The 22,280-nt window shown below is 41.8% G+C and overlaps 1 protein-coding gene across 1 annotated transcript in view; it reads right to left on the bottom strand.

The window, feature by feature from the left end:
* Nucleotides 1-21,875, bottom strand: part of TBC1D8B (TBC1 domain family member 8B) — a 108,849-nt gene extending 86,974 nt beyond the window's left edge. The window contains 1 exon segment of the mRNA XM_020967287.2: nt 21,670-21,875. Coding sequence (XP_020822946.1) covers nt 21,670-21,805 — 136 coding nt within the window. The 5' untranslated portion in view covers nt 21,806-21,875.
* Nucleotides 21,876-22,280: the final 405 nt, after the last annotated feature.

The following is a 22,280-nucleotide window of genomic DNA, read 5'->3' as shown; positions in this document are numbered from 1 at the left end:
AAAAACAAATGTGAGGATTCTTAAAATCTTGCTCACCTCAATCGATGCTTTAATAAACCTTGTCTCTGACTGAAAGAAGGCTTGAGTCAAATTTGAGGTTCCTATCACCCCTAGACCTCGAAATCTCCTTCCATCCATCTCTCTGTAATGTCTATCTATTGCTCCTAGTTCCGCCCACTGGAGTCAAGCAGAACAAAGTTAAGTCCTTCAAATGCCAGAGGACAGTTATCATATCTCCCTCTAACTCTTCATGTTTTTTGGCCATCATCCCCAGCTCCCTTACCCAATCCTCATTCAACACAGAAAACACTGACACAGATTTCGACTGAGAGACTAGTTGTTATTGTGCTGTTTCCATCGGGTCCGATTCTTTGTGACACCATCTGGGGTTTTCTTGGCAAAGATATTGGCTTGCCATTTCCTTCTCCAGCTCATTTTCCAGATGAGGAAACTGAGGCAAACAGGGTGAATGACTTGGCGAGGGTCATATAACTAGGAAATGTCTGAGGCTGGATCTGAACTCAGGAAGATAAGACTTTCTGATTCCAGGCCCAGTGCTCTATCCACTGTGCCACCTAGCAGCCCAAGACACTAGAACCAATGATGGGGAGCCTGTGGCCTTGAGGCCTCTAGGTCCTCAAGTGCAGCCCTTTGACTGTATCCAAACTTCACAGAGCAAATCTTAATAAAAGGTTTGTTCTGTGAAACTCGGACCCAGTCAAAAAGCTACACGCAAGGACCTAGAAGGCCACATGTAGCTTTGAGGCCACAGGTTCCCCACTGTTGGGGACCAAAACATATAAAATTTCCTCAAGAAAAGCAAGAGTCATATTGGAGGATATCAGAATGAATGAAATGAATGGATAAATAAATAATTTACTAGGTGCCAGACACTGTGTTACATACTGGGGATACAAATACAAAAAGCAAGACAGTTCTTGCCCTTAAGTGAATGGCAGGGAAAAACAAGCTGGAGGTGGTGGGGGGGGGAGGGGGAGGCTCCCCAGGTAGGGATATTCTAAATTGGGAAGTCACATAGGTGTTTAGTGGAGCCATAGGGCAAATGATTGATGTGTCCTTTCAAGAAATGGTAGTGTTGATTTGATTACTGGTTTCAGAGCTAGAAATTGAGAGGGAAGAAGAGAGAAGAGCCTTGCCCCGGGATGTGTATGAAGTTGGCCAAAGAACAGCAGTGTGGTAGTCCAGATAGTGAAAATGGAATTCAAACCAGAAAGTATTACAGGCATAAATAAGGAAATTGTGCTTAAAAGGTAGTATTCAAAAGGAGAACATAATCATTTTAAAATATCCATTCCCCAAATAATGAAGCAGTGAAATTTATAAAGGAAGAGTTCAAAGTCTTATAAGAAAGAGACAGAAAATTAATAACACTAGGAGATTTGAATACCCCTATCTGAATATAATTTCAACAAAAAGATACACAAGAATGAAGGCACAATGCTGAATTCATCTAGCAGACAAAAATGAATGGGGAAAGCAAAGAATGTACTTTATTCCTCCCAAATACACATGGAATATGCACCAAAATCCGCCGCATGCTAGATCACAGAACAGTGATAGGTCAATTTGTCAGAATCAACTGAAAGTACACATTTTGGGACACAGCCTATGTAGCAAGGATAAGAAAAACACAAATCTTTATTGGTGACTGATAACTTACAGCATAAGGTACTTGCTTTAGCCCAATTAAAAAACAATCCGCACTAGAGGTACTAGGTATTGATCCAGACAGTTTCCCAAAGATTTTGATAGGCTAGAAGAGTGGGTGCAGATCAAATAACATGAAATGTAACTGGGCTAAATGACAGATCTTATACTTGGCTTCAAAAAAGTCAACCTCACAAGTAAAAGCACAGAGGAGGTACAACTAGATAGTTGTGCATCTGAAAACAATCTTAAGGTTTTAATGAACTTAAATCCCAAGATGAGTCAACAGGGTGATCAGGCAGCCAAGAACACCAATGTCCTCTTATATTGCATCAAGAGATGCAGAGCTTCCAGGACCTACACTGGAAAGCCTTCAAGAACCCGTAACGGTCACAGACCAATGTTGATTTCCAAGGCCCAGCCTAGCTTAGTATAGAGAGAGGCTCCTCACCAGTAGGCTAGCTACTTGATGATCAATTCTTTGGCCACAACTGAGGAAATTTTTTTTTAAATGCAAAAATAACCCTCCCCTTCTGTTTCTGTATTGACAGCTGCAGAAAAGGGGGTGAAGATTATTAAGAATTACATAGTTTTTTGACCATCTACAAATTTTAACTTGGATTTTGGTACTCCAAATGTAAGATTCTTGTCCAATGACCAAGCATATGTGCTACTGGAGGAAACAAATCATGTCAATCTTGACATTCTTGCCATAAATAAAACAATTAGAGAGAAGAAAGTAGAAGCTAAATGGAGGACAGGTTCTATATGAAGGAGCAAAGGAAGGAGAAGCTGGTTTTGTTGCAGGCCTAAAGGTAACAAGAAGCACCTTTTTATGGGATGTTTGGCTAGTTCACATTGCAATACTTGTGATAAGGATTTGAAAAAAGGCCATCGTGGAAATGAATGAATCTTATGTGCCCACACTGGGTACAGAGTATGAAGAGGTAGAGTAATTCCTGGAAGAACTCAACAAGACCTTTGAAATTAAATTGGCCTGCTGTTTGATACTTGATGACTTCATTGCAACAGGTGAGGATGGTGAGAAAAATATCAAAAACCAAGGGTCAGGAAGAAGTAATGAGAGAGGTCAAAGACTTGTAGGCTATACAGAAGACTCATGCCTTTACATCATGAATACTTTCTTTGAGAAAAGGACTGGCAGATGCTGGACACCAACAGCACCATATAACATCACACAAAACGAAACTGATTATATAGTCAGTTCTGCCATAACACATGCAAATTTTGAGTTTGCTTTTACGTGATTTCTTCCGCAAGAAAAAGCTTGAATGCAGAAAACTGCCCCACTTCACAATAACTCACAAGCCACAACCCTTCTGACACCCACTTCCATAAGCAAACTTCTGGTCTTTGTCAAGGTAACGTATCATATGTATTGTATATCTTCTGGTTCACTAGGAACTGTTGGCAGAGAAGGCCTGGTCTATGCCATCACTTCTTAAACTGTGGGTCATGATTCCATGTGGGGTCACATAACTGAATGTGGTAGTCACGAAAACTCTGGCAATAACAGAAGGTTTCTGAACGTACAATGAAAAAAAATTAATTCAAAATCAAAATCAAAATAATGAATACAAGGTGTTTCTGGCAGCACTTGCCCATGTTATATTTTGCGACTTCATTGCAGCCTTGGTTCTGAACACACAGCATGCGTACTTCACACTGCGCATGCCATCACGCTACACAATGCCTACAAACACTGCAAGAAACACCTCGGCTCAGATTCAAGACTACTGCATGTCATAAATTGCAGTGTTTTTACTGTACATACAAAGTTTTCTGCTCTTACAGAAACATAATGGTTTAATTATGGAAAATAAAGACTTTTAATATTTTCCTACCATCATTTCTCAGCATGTAAGTATCAAATTAGTATATCTTCGGATTGTATTGTGTTAGAATGTTTGATTTTTAAAATTGCTCTCATCTCCTTCTTTTACAGAAACAGAAGCGTTTAATTGCAGCAAGTAAAGACAAAAGCCCTTTAATAATATTTCTCCACCATCACCACTGTATGTGTATGTATGTGTGAACATCTATTTCTTAAATCAAGCACAAATGTAATTTCATAAACTAAAGCTAGTATTTGAGAAATTATTAGCAATATTTATTTCTATTTTAGGACAAAATTTTTTTCGGTTATGGATAAGTGGCTAAATTTAGACAGAAGAGGTAAAAACACTGATGACAATGAAGCAGAGTCTTTGCTACCAGGTTGTAGCACACCTAAATTGACAAGAAAAAGAAAATATGTCGAATAATTTTTGCAATGTAGATTTACTTCTAATAATGATGATGGTGTGGAAAAACCTCTTTGCTTAATTTGTAATGAAGTTTTGGCTGCAGAAAGCATGAAACCAGCCAAACTAAAATGACATCTTAATACTAAGCATACGGTGTATGGCAATAAACCAAAGGGGATATTTTGAATGACTTTTAAAATCTTCAAATAAAAAAGAAAAACAATGTTTTAAGAAATTTGTTACTGTCGATGAAAAGTATTTACTTACATCTTATGAAACTTCTTATTTAACTGCAAAAACTAAAAAGCCGTATGTGATAGGAGAAGATCTTGTGTTACCTTGCTACTATTAAAATGCGAGAAATAGTTCATAGGAAAAAGTATGGGGCTGAAATTTGTAAAATTTCTTTATCGAATGACACTTTTCCAAAAGAATTTCTGAAATTAGTAATGACCAATTCCAGCAACTTATTACCAGGCTTAAGGGCAGCTCAAAGTTTGCAATTTAGTTAGATGAAACAACTGATACTTCTAACATGGCACAATTGTTACTTTATGTAAGATATGTTTATGAAGGAAGCATACATGAGGAATTATTGTTTTGTCGCCCTTTGGAAGGGCTGTACACAAGAGGGGAAGACATATAGACTAAGGTCGATCAATTTTTCACAAATGAAATTTTACAGCGGAAAAAACTGCGTTGGAATATGTATGACAGTGCTGGTGCACTGATGTGTGAGAATGTTGGATTGGTAGCAAAAGTTAAAACTGGTGGCAATGAACATATCACTTTTACTCACTGCGTGATCCATGGGGAGGCACTCACAGTCAAGAAAAAAAAAAGCCCCAGAGTTAGATGTTGCTTCAAAATGCTAGCAAAATCATTAGCTTTATTAAAAGCCATGCCTTTAACAGTCATTTGTTTTCAAACCCTTAGAAAGACATGGACTCTGATGACAAAAGCTTATTACTACATGCAGAGATAAGGTGGCTCTCAAGAGGGCGAAGTTTAAACAGATTATTGAAGTTGAAAGATGAAGTTGTTATATTTTTGACTGAGCAGAAATCCGATTTTGTTAATTTTTTTCATAATGACTTATGGCTTTCAAAACTGCTATTTGTCAGATATTTTCAAAAAACTCAATGATTTAAACATGTCACTTCAAGGACCAAATTGTAACATTTATGTTAAAAGATAAAATTGAATGTTTTACTAAAAAAGTTAACATATGGGAGAATAGGGTAAAAAATGGTGCCTTAGAAATATTTACAGCTACAGATGATTTTATAATGAAAATAATCATCCCAAAGTTTTAATTGTAAGAGTTATAACTGATCATCTGAAGTGTCTGGAGACACAGTTTCAGAAATACTTCCCTTCAAATTTTGATTCTAAAAAACTAAGTTTCATAAACCATACTCAGTTGAAATCAAAAATGTCAATCATCTACCATCAAAAGTTCAAGAAGAATTTGCTGAGTTATCAAATGACACAGGTTTAAAACTTCAGTTTCCTAAAAAAATCATTAAATGAAGTTTGGCTTGGGATTAGGACAGAATTTCCAAGAATTTCCAACAATTTCTGAAATGGCCCTAAACATACTTCTGCCATTTTGTACTATGTATTTATAAGAAGCGGCATTCTCAGCATTGACGATTATAAAATCAAAATATCAAACTCTGAAAAACATTGAAGATGCTCTATGTCCTGCAGTATCAAACATTCCACCAAGATTTATTTATGTAAAAATAAACAAGCACACCCATCTAATTTACATGCAAATTTGCTTTCTTTTTTAATAAATTGTAAAATTATATGTATACCAAAGAATTGTTTTAAAATAAATTTCTTTATGATTTATCATCAGTAAATGTTTGATTTGTATACCTATTTTATATACCTGGAGTCACATAAAAATTTCTTGGGTGAAAAGGGGTCATGAGTGGAAAAAGTTTGAGAAGCCCTGGTCTATGACTTTATGCCATCCCCATACCTTTCAGCATGGTCTCCCCCTCTACCCAATGAGGCCCAGAGCTGCAGGTTGCCTGATCTGCCTGAGACTTTAAAAGCTGCCCTATGAGAACAGGGTGCGAGGGGAGCAGCAGCCCAAGGCCATGGATGTGGCCACTAGCTTTTGCAGTATTTATGTATTTCTTAAACATTTAGCATATATAAAACTGTGCTACCAATTTTATTGGGTTATCTTTTTTTTTTTTAATATGTCACTGACAAAGTTTTTGAGTACTGTGCCCTACATAATTATGCTGCCCCCAGCACAGATCTCCTGTGTGCACACTCAGTCCAATCTGATGGTTTTTCCTATCTTTGTTCTCTTTAGTATCATTTAGCACCTATGGATATCAGCACATCTAACCCCATTTTTCTAATGAGCTTCATGGTTTTTACTGTGGGATTTTTGCATAGTACAATGGTTTTGGGGAACACACATTAATTATTGTATTATAGTAGAATTGCCTGTATTTTAACACACCAGAAAAGACTGTTATTGATATGGCATCATTTGTGAATCAATCCTTGTACAGCTAGACAAGAAACTTGTTAGAGCAAAGATTAGAATTAGTATAAAGCAAGAAGAAAGAATAGCAATGAAAAAAAAAAGATATAACATGCAACTGAAACAACTCAATCCTGACATATTTAAACAAACTATTGGTAATGAAAACTAGCAACAGACAGTAGAAATAACAGCCACCAATTTTAATTTTATATAGAAGTTTAACCAATATAAAATTAAGTGCTCTAACAAAGAGCCCAAAAGAGTCTAAGAAGCACCTTAGTCAGAAAATACTTGGGTTACTTGCCAAGACAAGAGATGGTAGCCAAAGGCAATGCCAATTTAGAATATAAACTTGTCTGTAAAGTCTCACAAAAAAGGATGATGAAAGATTATGTGTAGTATAGCCTCATCAATCTCATAAAGAAATAATGGAGGGAGGCAGCTAGATGGCACAGTGCATAGAACACCAGCCCTGGAGTCAGGAGGACCTGAGTTCAAACCCGGTCTCAGACACTTACTAGCTGTGTGACCCTGGGCAAGTCACTTAACTGCACTGCCTACCCAAAAAAAAAAAAAGTAATGGAGGGCAAACCAACTTAAAGAAAGCTTGGCAAGAGCCCCAACTAAGCTAAGTATCCCAAGGCCATTTAAGGATGAAAACGAAAGGACAACAAGAAACAGAAGAAATATGAAAATTATTTGCAAAGCTTTTCATTACTATTTTCACCTTCAAGAACAGTGGCCATCACATTTGGACTGTATCACCACAGCCTCCAGATGTGCCAATGTCCATAGGTACTAAAGGGTACTAAAGAGAATGAAAATAGGAAACACAGAGTAGACCAGGAGTGTACAGAGAAGATCTGTGATAAAGGCAATGTGACCGTATGGCCAGTGAAGGATAAATTTACAAGGTCCCTGAAGGAAGGGAAGACAACAAAGGTGTGGGGAAAATCTCAGACTTTATAAATTACAAAAAAGGCAACTGAGAGAACATTAAAAACTAACAGGCCATGTGCCTACTTTTCTATCTTTATAAAACTTCTATGAGAATCATCTACACATGCACTGAGGCCATCCTGGATGAGGGATAACAAACAGACAGGCTTTCACAAACAATATTCCATGGAAGATACCTTTGCCATTAAGCAACTGGCTAAAAGATGGAGAGGAGAAGTTGGCCCTCAAGCTAAGAACAGTTCTGATATTTTTAAATACAATAAAACTTTATTTTAAAATGTAAAAACTAGTCTTGGCTCATGGGCCATATAGAAACAGGAAGCTGGGTGGCCCACGCTTGATGTAGAGAATATAAGGTCCTACTATATTTATTTATTATTTGAATTGATAGAGAAAGAAGCTGCCCTTGGAAGGCTCTCTTCTAACAAAGTGTTTCCCATCCCCACATCAAAATAATTTGAGATTCCTCGAAAGATATAATATCGATAATCTTGTTCAATGATCCTATGATCACAAACAGGTAATATGTAAAACAGGCAGATGCATGCTTGCCAAAGATGTTCAGCACTGTAATAGAGAAGATCTAGCACAGAGTCCAAGTTGAAAGAGTTTTCATCTGTGGCTACTGAGGCCTTCCAGATGCTACTATTTGCAAATGGCATCATGCTGTTCACATCAATCCTCAGAATATTGCAGACTCTCCTGGAAATGAGCCATAATCACTCAAAGGAGTTTGGCCTGACCATTCACATAGGAAAAACCAAGTGGATACAAAATGTCTATTGCCCAGATCATGACACACAGCTGGATGGAAAACTTAGTTTGTCCATCTGTGTGAGAGTCTATATAGGAGTGAGAGTCCAAATGAACAAGTTGGGCCCAAAATCAAAACAGAGGAAAGAGAGTGGGTTGGATTGCCTTCAGGAAATTGCAAAGCTCTTTTTATTTTTATTTTTTTTATTTATTTTTGGTTAGGCAATGGGGTTAAGTGACTTGCCCAGGGTCATACTGTTAGTAAGTGCTATGTGTCAGTCTGAGGCCAAATTTGAATTCAGGTCCTCCTGAATCCAGGGCCGGTACTCTATCCACTGTACTACCTAGCTGCTCCCAAAGCTCCTTTAATGACCTTAAACTTCTCCTAGAAACAAGGGTCTATCTTTTTAATACCAATATTCTACCACTTTTGTTGTATGGCTTCAAGACATGGAACACAACAGTCTATGAAGAATCTAAAATTTCTTACCTTCTTAATGGGTGAGAGGAGAGAATTTGGAACTGAAAATAAAATTAAATTCAAAAAATGAAAAACTGCAAATGAGTCACACAGAGGGTAATACAGGGGCATGTAGTGGATATGAACAGGATACAACACATAACAAATGAGGAACTTCATTCTTTTGTTTTTTTTTTAATTTTTAGGCAATTGGGGTTAAGTGACTTGCCCAAGGTCATACAGCTAGTAAGTGTCAAGTGTTTGGTCTGAGGCCAAACCTGAACTCAGGTCCTCCTGAAAGAGGAACTTCAACAAAGAAAACTAAGTGATCTCATTGGGCAAATGTATGCTGAAAAAAAGAAGATAGGCTGGTCACATGGAATGACGGTCTGAGTGTCCCACTGGGATCTTTGTGGTACCAAAATAAAGGAAGGAAGGCCCCTAGCACAGTGGAGGGGCCCCTTGTGGTGTCATAGGTCATAGGCAAGAAACACCTGGGATGAGCAGGTATGGATGGGTTGTGACGTACACCACATTGAGGCAGCTAGATTGAGAAGGTCTGAGTTCAATTCCAGCCTCAGATACTTACTAGCTGTGTGACCTTGGGTAAGTCAATTAAATTCTCTCTGTCTCAGTTTCCTCACTTGTAAAATGGGGGTCATAATAGCATTCATCTTCCAGGGTGTAGTGAGAATCAAATGAGGTAATATTTGTAAAGCTCTTAGCACAGTGCAGGGTATATAATAGGTGCCACATAAATGCTTATTCCTTTCCCTTCCCCATACACTGCTGGAGGAAACATGCAAATCAGATCTGAGCTCCCAAAGGTATTAGAGAGTACCCAAGAATAAGATGGTACTGCAGTCCTGTACCCAAGTCAGGCTACAAGTGGAGTTTAGGATTCAGCTCTGGGTGCCATATCCCAAGAAGGTTACAGTAAAGCTGGGGAGGCTTATGAGCATTGATTAGAGAAACTGGAAATGTTTAGCCTAGGAAAAAAAAAAGATTCAGGGCATGGCAGGTCTCATCAAATATTTGAAGGGAAGTCATGCAGAAGAAGGATTAACCTGATAATCGGCTTTAGAGCTGGAAAGGACTTTAGGCAAAAGTGATGAAAGAAAGGACCTAGGGGGAAAGTGAAGGCTGAGGCCTGAGGCCTGAGGCCCGAGGGTTAAGTGAATCCACTTGGGCCAGGCTACACTGGGAAGCATCAGGGAAGGCTTCAGACTCCCCTGGCTCCAAATCCAGGCTTCTGTCCACTGGAGATACATTCCACTCAGCCACTGAGGGGCAAAACCTAGGCTTCCTGACAATTACAACCACCCCAAGTAGAAAGGATTGCCTTGCAAGTGGATTCTCCCTCACCGAAGGTCTTACAGCAAAGACTGGGTAATCATTTGTACAGTATGCTGTAGAATCAATCAGTCAATAGGCATGTTTTAAGCATGTACTTCCTATGTGCCAGGTACTGTGCTAAGTGCTGGACATACAAATACAAGTCAGAAAAAAATGGCAGCCCCTGCCTTCAAAGAGCTTACATTCTAATGGGGAAAGACAATACATAAAAGGAAGAGGGGATTCTTGTTCCACTATGTGTTTACCTAGATGGCCACGGCCCCTGGCCCTTCCAACACTGAAATGTGATGATTCTGTGCTTTAGGAAAACAAAAATTGTCCATATAGTTAGCCCTTCCATATCTTGACTTTCCCCACTGTGGTTTCAATATATTATGGATTAGCATAAGAAATTAAATGGGAATTTTTTTGGAGTTTTGCAGAAGCTGCAGATGACACAGAAAAAGTTTAGAAACTCAGAAATGCATAAAACATATGTTCAGTATTATATAATATCAAGAAAAAAGAGAAGGAAATCCGCAAAGCTGGAAAACTTCTTCTCTAGTACAAAGGGAGGGTCAAAAAATTTTACTTGGATTTTCCAGATTGCAGGGGTGCCACACCCCTAACCCCCACAATGTGGAAGGGATAACTGCTACATATATGGCTCATAGTACAATAAAGCTAGAAGTAAATAATGACACTATAGTAAAATATGCAGGACCCAATGGCAACCAAAACCAATTAAAGGCTTGGTGAAAGAAGAAATTCTAGCCCAGGGAAGAGGTGATAAGGGCCTGAGCTAGGGTGGTAGCCGAGTGAGTGGCTAGAAGGGTGGTAAAATTGACAAAGCTTACCAACGGAATAGGGCATCTCCTAAATCAGGGACCTCCATTTCCCACACAAGCTGTCTGCTTGTGCCAAGTGCTGCAGAAGAGATCCCGATGGCAGGCAGGTTGTACTAGGTGGTTTCTAAAGTTCCCAACTCTAAATTCTATTGTTCTCCATCTGTCTAACCAGGTGGTTTTCAGTAGTAAGCAGTAGTCATTTTCATAAGATTATAAAGTTGGAAATGGAACGATCCTTAGAAGCTAGTACCTAGTCCAACCCCCTCATTTTACAGATGAGGAAACTAAGGCCCCAGCAGAGGAAGTGACTTGCCCCAAATCACACAAAGGATCCTAGGACTAGAGACAATCAATCCAATGCCATCATTTTACACTTGGGGAACCTGCAGCCCTGGGAGGTAAATGCCTTATTAAAGGTCACACAGGTAGTAAGTGGCAGGATTTGAACCTGGCTCTTCTGGCTCCAGAGTCAATGCTCTTTCCACCATGCCAATGGACTTCTTCTTATTTGTTCTTTATTACCTCATTATATCATTTAATTGAAAGCATTACACACATTTGATCCAGTGAAGTTCCTTAGAGTAGACCTTTGCTGTATAGCCTGAGGCATTAGGGCCATACTTACTAGTTACCTAATATCTTAGAGTATGTGTTGAATTGGAGGCATCATGGTACCAAATCTGGGGTCAAAGGACCTGGGTTCGAGTCCTGTCTCCTCCACTTACTATCTGTGTGACCATGGAGAAGTCACTTAATCTCTCTGGACTTCAGTTTCCTCAACTGTAAAATGAGGAAGTTGGACCGGTTGGCCTTGAAAAGTACCTTCCACCCAATTGCCTAAAAATTCAAAAAAATAAAATAAAATACAAAAGGGGCAGCTAGGTGGCACAGTGGATAGAGCACCAGCCCTGAAGTCAGGAGAACCTGAGTTCAAATCCAGCCTCAGACCAAACACTTGACACTTATCAGCTGTGTAACCCTGGGCAAGTCACTTAATCCCAATTGCCTAAAAATTAAAAAAAAAAAGAAAAGAAAAGAAAAAGAAAAGTACCTTCCATATCTAAATCTACGATTCTAATTTCCCTCATGACATCTCCTGCCTACATCCTCTTCTCTCCACTCACATCATTAGGGTGGATGAGCCCTTCCACTGATACTGCCTGCCAGTCCTTATAAGTTGCTGTGACTTTATCACCTAATGTTCTCAGCACTTAGCCCAGTGCCTGGCAGGCCGTTAGGTGCTTAATGAATGCTTGTTAAACAATAGCCATCCCTGGGCTAATGAGTCTCTCTAACCTCAGCTCCAATCAGGAGCTGAAGTCTTTCCAGCATGGCAGGACCTGGCAAAGATTACACTCCACTGGCATAGACTTCAAGAACCTGGGGCCACTTCTATCACACACGGCACTGAAAAGACTGATTTGGAATCAGAGGACCCAGGTTCAAATTCTGGTTCTTCCACTTATTCTGTACCCTTCAGCAAGTCCCTTCCCTGGGCCTGTTTCCTCCTCTATAAAAGGAAGGTGTTAGATTAAAGGTCCTCTGAGGTACCTTCCAGCCCTGGATCCTATATAGTAGGACTTTAGTGGAAGAAAGAAAGTAACAGAAAAAAAAAATCCCAGTAGTCTTCCTTAATGTGATTGCATATGAAATTACTAGAGAAAAATTAAAATTAGGGAAAGTAGTATATTAAATTGGGCCTGTATATAAAATTATGATCAGCTATATTTGAATTATATTTATTGCTGTTTTTATTAGTCCAGTCTTATGATTTCAGCTGTATGAGGATCTCCCATTGTGGAAATTTCCTCCACTGTGCAGAAGTTTAGGAATTTACAGTCTTAGCACTGCCCAGGGTGTTTAGAAGTTAAGTGCCTTGCTCATGGTCACACAGGTGGTAGACGTCAGGGTAAGAATTAGAACCCATGTTTTCTTGACCTTTAAGATGCCTCTCTATCCATTATGTCAGGCTGCCCTTGTTACCAGGGGTAGCTAGGTGGCACTGCAGTGAATAGAGTGCCAGGCCTGGAGCCAGGAAGACCTGAGTACAATTCTGGCCTCAGACACTTACTAGCTGTGTGACCCTGGGCAAGTCACTTCACCCTGTTTGCCTCAGCTTCCTTATCTGGAATATGAGCTGGAGAAGGGAATAGCAAACCACTCCAGTAGCTCTACCAAGAAAACCCCAAATGGGCTCACAACCAAAACAACTAAACAATAACAACAAAAGCCCTTGTTACCAACACAAACTGGGCAATGACTTTGTTTTACAAAAGTCAGAGTCAGCATTTTGAAAGCTATCAGCTTCACAGGGAAAACTCTGGAAAGCATTCTAACAAAAAGTAATTCTGCTTTTGATTTGTTTTTCTTCTCCTTGCATTTTTTTAGAAGGATATTTAGGTGAAAATGGGATTCTTGTAGGCCCTCATTTCCTTACCTAACTAAAAGCCTGGTCCACTATGGAACTTAGTATTTTTCTAGAGAACTAATTGATGTCAGAAATGATAGACTGGGTTTTCACATGGAAAATATATAAGAACAGGGACAGCTAGGTGGCAAAAAGGATAGAGCACCAGCCCTGGAGTCAGGAGGATCTGACTAGCTGTGTGACCCTGGGCAAGTCACTTAACCCTGATTGCCTCAATTTATCTTGAAAGAATAAAGAAATGGGGCAGCTAGGTGGCACAGTGGATAGAGCACCCGCCCTGAAGTCAGGAGGACCTGAGTTCAAATCCAGCCTCAGACCAAAACACTTGTCACTTAACTAGTTGTATGACCTTGGGCAAGTCACTTAACCCCAATTGCTTAAAAAAAAACACAATAAAAAAAAGAAAAACATATATATGGGCAAATGATTTCTTAACCAAATATGTTATGTTTCTGTAGACACCACTATGTTTCTGAAGATTAAGACCTGTAAGAAAACATGAGAATTGTTTTCTACACTGAAATAATATATCATTATAAAACTACCATTTTGAGAAAATGAGAGGAAAAAAAAATCAATTCTTAGGCCAGAGCTAGAACAAAAAATGACACTGAATCAGGCCTGGGGATGAGGTGGGAGGGGGGAATGTAATTATTTTACCCCATCATTTAGTAGTAAATGCTTTCTAAAGGAATGATTTCATGTTGTCAGTGGTCACACCAGAAAGATAAAACAGAGCCCTGGGACAAAGTTTATAAAACTTACATTTGAAGCCAACTTTATTGGAATGGAACCTGGAGATACAGCTGGCTGCCTCTTGGGGTCACAACAGATAAAGGAACAAAGCAAGTAACTGGGGCCTGGGCACTTCTCATTCAGGTATGTTTCACCAGGCCTACAACATCTCTGGTTTTGGGCCTGTTATTGAACCCACTGGTATAACTGCCAACAGTTAGGACAGATGTGCACAAAGGAAACAGCAGGCCTAGGGTGGGGCTTTTGGACCTTCTTTCTAGATGGAAAAGTATCTCACCTCATCACACGGGCTATGACACTTCTCGGTTCTTCCCCCCAACAGTTTGATTTATACTACCTAGACTACTGCAATAGCCACCTAGCTGATCTCTCTCAGCTATCCCATTCATCTTCCACATGGCTCCCAAAGTAATATTCCTAAAGAACAGTTCTGATCATGTCACTCATCTGCTCAAGAAGCTCCAGGGGCACCCTATTACTTCTAGGATCCAATACAAATTCTTCTGTGTGTTACTTTAAGTCCTTCCTGACCTGGCTTCAACCTCCCTTTCCAGCCTCATTATACATTCCCTTTCCCTTCATGCACTCTCAGTCCAGGCAAACTGGTCTTCTTGCTGTTCTCATACACAACACTCAACCTCCTATCTTTATATAGATACAACTATCATGCTTTCTTATTCTAATACATCTAGATTCCTAACTAAAATCATATAAATAGTAAGGTATATACAAGCAGTAGAATGTGTAGGAAATTCTTTGGGACAATACTTCAGGATTCTATCACCCAATGTGTGGTGTTGGCTCTTGCAATAAATGTTCAACAGGAATGGGAGAAAAAAGAAAAGAATCTATTCTTAACACACACACACACATATGTATGAATGTATACATATATATACACATGCATACATAGACACACCACACACACACATACACATGACAGGAAGCACCACTACTGATTTATAAATAAGGAAAGAAAAATGTATGCCTCCATTCCACACCTCTCGATGGTTTTTTGTTAATGTTTTCAGAGAGAGGGAATAATCTTTGGACTTCATGTAAGGACAGCCCTTCAGCGGCCTCACCCTCAAATGACTGCCTTAAAAGTGAGGAAGATAACAGAGAATGTTATATAGGAAAGGAAATATTTGCTCATTTGCGCAAGCATTTCAATAGTTTGGTTCATTGGAGGGAATAATGTATAGGAAAAAATATCTGTCATGACATATGCGTGTCTCTACAGATTTTAAGAAAAGGGATGATTGCAATAGGAAGAGCTCTAACTATTGGCAGCTTTCTTTGGAGAGGAGGTAGGAACACTGACAGCTTGCAGCTGGAAAAAGAATTGCGAATCTGGGAAGCATGGGGAGAAGCTAGACTTCTCAAACCTAAGGCCATACAGAACCTACTGACACAGGGCTTGTTTGAGGGTCTCCTGCATTCCAATGCCTTATGTCCACGAGATGGATCAGCAGGCAGGTAAGAGGTGGCTAACAAGACAAGCAGAGGCAAGGAACCTGCTAAGAGAAAAAAAAGAAAGGCCTGAGAAAAGGCCATCGGATTGATCACTTCCAATTTTTCCTCACTCGAGTTTGGAAGGGGGTTAGCATCAAGAAGTGAGTAGTGTAGCAGAGACTGTACTTTTCAGTTTAGTGAGGAGATAAAGGACAACAGGGATGGCAGGGTCAAGTAAAGGTTTATTAGGGAGGGGGTGGGCCTGAGTATGTCAAAAGAGAGGAAGAGATTAAAGGGAGGCAGGGTGATCAGATAGGGTAAACTTTGGGAGGAGACAGCAGGGGTGTTGTCAAAGGCCCAGAGAGGTGAGCCTGGGTAAAGAAAGGGCCTCTTCTCTCTTTCTCTTCCTCCTCCTCCCTCTCGGAGACTGGAATAGGGGTGGAAGGATGGAGGAAGGTCAGATGATCAAGCAGTGCAATTTCTGAGGTGTGAAGAAGTGACTAGGGAATACCCTACGGATGGCTTGCATTTCCTCATTAAAGTAGGAGGTGAAGACATCTGCTAGGGGGCCGAGAGGCTGGGGGTGGAATTGTATTGGGAGCTAGAGGGAAAAAGGGTTTGGAACAGCTGCTGAGATGACTGGGATAGAATCAATCAAGGAAGACTAAAACCCTGACTTTCTGGAGAAAAACGTAAAAATGAAAAATAAAAAAGCGAGTGGAGGAGGAAGAAAGAAGAGAAGGAACGGAACCAGAGGCAAGTGCGTCTATTTCTATGGCCGTCAATCAAGAGGCAGCTTGGCACAGAGGATAGAAAGCAGGCCTCAGGGTCAGGAAAACCTGGGTTTTAAGCAGACCCTCTTTGGTTGTGTGACCCCGGGCAAAGTCATTACCTCTCAGTGCCCCCAAGTTAACCAGGTTAAGATGGATAAAGAGAACATTCTCCATTGAAGGAGTTTCCACTTACTGTGCTGGAAAGATGCACTCAGAAGCTGAGGGACTACAGGTCAAGAAGAAAAAAACTTGAACCCAGGACTTCTGGCCTCTAAGGCCAGCCCTCAATTACTCAACATATTCTAACTTGGAAGATCGGATAAAATTAACCCGTGGAGATGTTTTCATTGATATACAAATGCGGACACTGAGGCTCATAAGGGGCAGGGGCTTCCCCATTATAGTAAATGACAGAACCTAGATTCAAATTCCTGTCTTCTAACTCCAAATTCATTTTCATTAAACTTCATTTTTTCTTTCAGTTCTGCTTTACATGACCCAAAAATCTACTGATGTGAAGCATGAGAAGCCATGATATTATCAGTTACAGACATTTCAAAAGAATAAGACAATTCTGAGAAGCCATAAAGATATATGTCCGATAAACCACCCAAACTAAGTTGTCATGACTGGCAGGTTTCCCTTTAATTCCCATGAACAAAAGTTTTCAGGAAAAAACAGTCCTATTCATTCCCCAAGTATGGTAGTTTCCATCTGCCATGCATTGCAAATTGTAGCCATTTGCATAATTTGAGGGAACATGCATAATATCTTTAAATTATGTAAAATTAGACTCTAAACCAATCAATCTATGAAGGTGCTATATTTAGGTGAGAGAGAAAAATTATCCTGATCAGCCAAAAGGAGTAAAGGCTAAAAGCAAATAACCACAAGATTTCTTAAGTACTAATTACTCCGCCAAATCAAGGAAAATCACTTCTAACATTTCAAAAATCTTTAACGTAAAAACAATAAGGAAAATAGTGGGCTGCAGTGGGAATTAGTTAGAGGACCTAGGTTTAAATCTCTACTCTATGATCTGGAGCAAGTCATTTACAGGATCCTGGACACAGATCTGGAAGAAACTCCTGACTCCTCCTAGTTCATCCCCACACCACCCCCTCATTTTCCAGAGAAGGAAATTGAGGTCCAGGGAGCAATGACTCACCCAAGGTCCCACAGACAATAAAAGTATCTGAGGTAGGATTTGACTCCAGAGTAAGTGCTCTTTACGCTGTGTGACACTTCCTCCCTGCCTGGGCCTTAGTAAAGGGAAGGGTTAGGACTAGCTAGCCTCTGAGGACCCTTCCAGCTCTAGAGCTAGAATTCTGTGTGTGACCTTGGGCAAGTACCTTCCCCTCTCCAGGCCTCAGTTTCCTTCTCTGGAAAATGAGGGATTGGGCTAGCTGGCCTCTGAGGACCCTTCCAGCTCTAAATCTGGAACATCCTGGGATCCCACAAACAATGTCCATAAAGGCAAGGTAAATTAAAAAATACTAACAGGCAGCCAGACTCTAAGATGTTCAGTTGTTTTTCAGTCCTGTCTGAGTCTCCGTGACCCCATTTGGGGGTTTCTTGGCAAAGATACTGGAGTGGTTTGCCATTTCCTTCTCCAGCTCATTTGACAGATGAGGAAACTGAGGCAAACAGGGTGAAGTGACTTGCCCAGGGTCATACAGCTAGGTCTTAGGTCAGATTTGAACTAAGGAAGAGGAGTCTTCCTGACTCTAGGCCCGACGCTCTATCTGCTGAAGCGCCACCTAGCTGCCATTCAACAGGTGTCGCTCCACTTGGTGGAGAAAGAGACTTGTGGCTGCAGAACACAGTTGGACTGTAGTCCCTGGATATGTGTGGGCTGCCCTTGCTTAACTGTCCTTTCTAAGAAAGGCGGAGGTGGGAGGGGAGCCATATGGAAAAGTTTGAACAAATCAACAAAAACAATGGCAAAATCTTCCAGGACACATTCCCCAATGTTAAAAGCATCCTGACTAAGCATCAGGAAAAAGCAAAATAAGGGTCCACAATAACCCACTAATGTTTCAAATTATTTCCACAATATCCTAAGAATGACGGACCATTCACAAAAATAATCCTAGGAAAAGTCCCACACTGGGGAAGGATCTCAAAATTTTAGCTTCTAAACTGTTCTCAGACTGTAACCATCAGACTCCACTGGGCCTCCTGGTATTATTCATTGGTCTGATATTCTTAATCGGTTCTTTAAGGAGAAGAAATGTCTCCTGGCTGAGTCTACCCATCCATGCAGATGGCAGCCCCTTTTTACCTTAGTGAGGTTTAATGAGTTGTTCCAGGCCAAAAAACGAACAAACAAAACCCATCAGCTAGCAGCCAACTCTGCAAAGATGCGAAGACCTTTCAGAGCTGGGCCCCTGGCTATCTAGTCTATTACCCCATTCTACTCCCAACCTGTTTAGAAACAGCAGCATGACTGTGTGCCTATTTTGATCCCTCTTAATTCTAGTGCCTTCTCTCCGAGGATCATCTCCAATTTCTCCTGTCCATAGCTTGTTTGCACATTGGACTATGAGCTCCCAGAGGACAAGGATTGTCTCTTGTCTTTCTTTGAATCCCCAGCACACAGGTGCTTAATAAATGCTTGTTGACTGATTCTACCATTAATATGAACCACTATGGACGACACAATCAGATCAAAAGAATAAAAGTCGTCATTTCCACGATGACCTACTCACATCGAGCATATCAGTCTGACTCGTACAGTGGAAATCTTGGTACATTTTTCTCAGATCAATGCTTGTCTTGTCTTACTCGAGAGATTTGGAAAGCAATAAAAGGCAGAGAGATATATGGAGCTTCTGGGCTGACAGTAGGGACCATGTGGTTTTTAACCTTATTAAAAGACTGAGAGAAAAGCTTCCAATGTCTTGGAGGCGCTATGCTGGATTTATGGGAGATGCTAGGATTTTGGGGCCCTAAAAGATTTTAAGAGTTTATAGGCTCACAGATCCACAGCTGGATGGAACCTCAGAGACCATAGAGGAAACTGAGGCCTGAGGAGGTAGAGTATTTGGAGTTAGAGGACCTGGGTTGAAGTTTTGGCTCTGCACCTTAATACTTATGTGTGACTTTGACCAAATCAATTTCAGCTCCCTGGGCCTCAGCTTCTACTTCTGTAAAATGAGGAGATACGATCTGGAAGGGACCTCAGAGGCCATCTAGCCCACCCCTCCTCATTTTACAGAGGACGAAACTGAGCCCAGAGAGAAAGAGTTGACTTGGTCAAGGTCGCACACAAGTATTAAGGTACAGTGCCGGTATCTGAACCCACGTCCTCCGACTCCAAATCCAGGCCTTTTCCCATTACCCAATGCTGTCTCCCATCAGACCCTTCTCAGGCCAGTACCTTGCACACAGAAAACATTTAATAAGTATCTGTTGAATTTTGGAGAAGATGAAGAATCATTTTGTAAACAGTGAATTCTTTTGAATGTATTTATGCTATCTTGGCTCTGCTACTTCTCGCTGGCCAACTCTGGGCAAGTCACTTAACCTCTGGGTTTCAACTGTAAAATGAAAGGTTTAGATTACATGATGTCCGAGGTCCCTTCCAGTGCTAATCTGTCATCTTATTCATCTATGGGCACTATAAAAGAATAAAACAATTTTAAGGATCACAAACATGTATTCCCAATACCATCTAAACTAAGGTTTTATGATTTGCAGGTTTCCTTTTAATTCCCCTGAATAAAAGTATGTAAAAGAACATGGCCCTTTTCATTCCTCATAGTATGGTTGCTTCCATTTATGAGGTACTGCAAAGTGTAGATATTTGCATACTTTCAGTGAACATGCACACTATTTTTAAGTTATGTAAAATGAAACTCCAAACTAATCTATGAAGGGATTATATTTAAAGTGATTTGATTTACAAAAATATGAGTTACATTGATTTTTCAGGAAGAAAACCATCGTATGGGTTGCCAGAGCCAAAAGAATTCATTAGTGAGCATCCAACTTGTTGGTGATGAGCAAGGTTGGTTCTCTGGTAGCAGATGCAGCTCAGTACTACTGAGTCTGTTTTGGGAGATTTTCCAGCTTGCTAGAATCTACCAGTGCTGTGCCCACTTGCAGAGGCCTTTGAGAACTCAGAGCTACCTCCATGGATCAGAGCGGGGCTTTTCTGAAGGTAGCCTCAGAAGTAAAATGGACAGGGAAAGAGGCAGTTGAGGAATCTTGCAATGATATCAAACTGCTCCCTGATGCAAAGCTCATCATCTTTATCACTAGTATTGTTCTATCGATGTTACATGGCATCAACGTCACCCAATGCGGATGGTGGCTGTGACTGGAATGAAGCATATAACCAGAATGCCTTGGGAGAAGTGGTACAAAAGATCTTATCAAGGAAATAGTGGGCTGGTCAGTAGCAAAAGCAAGGGCCAAAGAACGGCCAGCTTGAGTGCAGCACTCGTGAAATATTAAAAGACTCAAAGGAAAGCTTCCAGGGATCATAGGATCCTTGTAAAACTCAAAGGGATCTCAGGGGACATGTAATCCAAGGTCTCCTTTTTGAATGAATGAGGAAATTATGACCAGTGGAATTTATATTACCCAAAGGCACACAGGATTACAGATCTAGAACTGGAACCCCCCTCAGAGGCCAACCTCCTCATTTTGTAAAGGAGAAAAGGGAAGGAACTTGCTCAAGGTCATACATGGGATCCTAGCTTGAGAGCAGGAAGGGGAATCAGAGGCCATCTAGTCCAAACCCCTCATTTTACAGAGGAGGAAACTGAGGCCCAGAATGGGGAAGTGACTTGTCCAAGGTCACACGTGGAATCCTTGATCAAGAGCTGGAAGGGACTTCAGGGGCCAGCTAGTGGATAACTCCATTTTGCAACAGAGAAAACTGAAGCCCTCGGAGGGCAAGTGACTTGCCCAAGGTCACACATAGATTCCTAGCTCTAGAGCAGGAAGGGGCCTCAGAGACCACCTAACCTGATTGTCTCATTGATGACTTAGATAGATCTTTATGTGAGTTTTTGAGATCGAAGCCACCTCACACCACATCTAGGCTAATCCCCTATCTTTACAGAGGAGGGGAAGGTGCCCAAGGTGGACTTACCTAAGAATTCCACCTCAGGTTTGAAGCCCTCCCCTCCCCCCTCGAAAGGAAAAAAAAAAATCTCCAGACAAGAATGCAAGAAGGTTGGTATCCCCAGGGTGAAAACTCTATGCCCTCTCACCGTCAAAGGAGGAGGCACTGGCTCTCCCAACGAGAAGCTGGAAGAGGAGGGCGGCCAAAGGGGCTGGGGGGAGGGGGGATGTCGAGGGCGTGCGCGTGGACGGGGGAGCGAGCGAGCCGGCGAGCGGTGCGCGGCCGGGCGAGCAGGTACCTGCCTCCCCGGCGCAGTCCGACGGCCGGACGGTAGGGGGCTGGGGGTGGGGGTGGGGGCCGGAGCAGCTCACCTGTGAGCCCCCCGCTGCCGCCGCCTTCCTCCCCGTAGCCCCGGCGCCGCTGCAGCACGAAGTAGTCGTTGGCCCGTTCCAGGAGCCACAGCTTGAGCGCGTTCTTGAGCAGCACCTCCTCTGGCTTGAGCCACATCGTGGACCGTCCGGGCCGGCTCCCCCCGGCCACCTCCTCCTCGGCAGAGCTGGCTGCCCCGAGCCCGGCCCGCAGCCCACCCCCGGTCCCCGCCCGCCCGCCCGCTCCCCGCGCCACTCCGGTTCCCTCGGGCTCCCGCTCCCTCGAGCTCAGGAGCTCCACACCTGCTCGCACCCCGCCCTGCTCTCCCACGTCGACAGTGTCACTGCCAGCTCCCGCCCACCGGGGCCAACGGCGCCGCCCTGCCGCACGGCCTCCTGGGAGCCGTAGTCTGCGTCCCCGTGCTCGGCCTCGAGACTAGGGGAGTGCCTGACTATGCTTCCCATAAGGCCCAGCGATGGCAAGGAAGGCGGGGCAGCTGGTGTCCCAGCCGGAGAGTTGTGGCTTCTGTGCCCGCTCAATCGCCGGTAGCCTGGGTTAAGACTTAGGCGGGCAAGAGTTGGCCAGCTGGTCCAACGCCCCCATTTGACAGAGG

Source organism: Phascolarctos cinereus, unplaced genomic scaffold (assembly GCF_003287225.1).
Source record: "Phascolarctos cinereus isolate Bilbo 61053 unplaced genomic scaffold, phaCin_HiC Scaffold_8;HRSCAF=390, whole genome shotgun sequence".
NCBI lineage: Eukaryota > Metazoa > Chordata > Mammalia > Diprotodontia > Phascolarctidae > Phascolarctos > Phascolarctos cinereus.
This window is presented reverse-complemented; position numbering and strand designations above follow the sequence as displayed.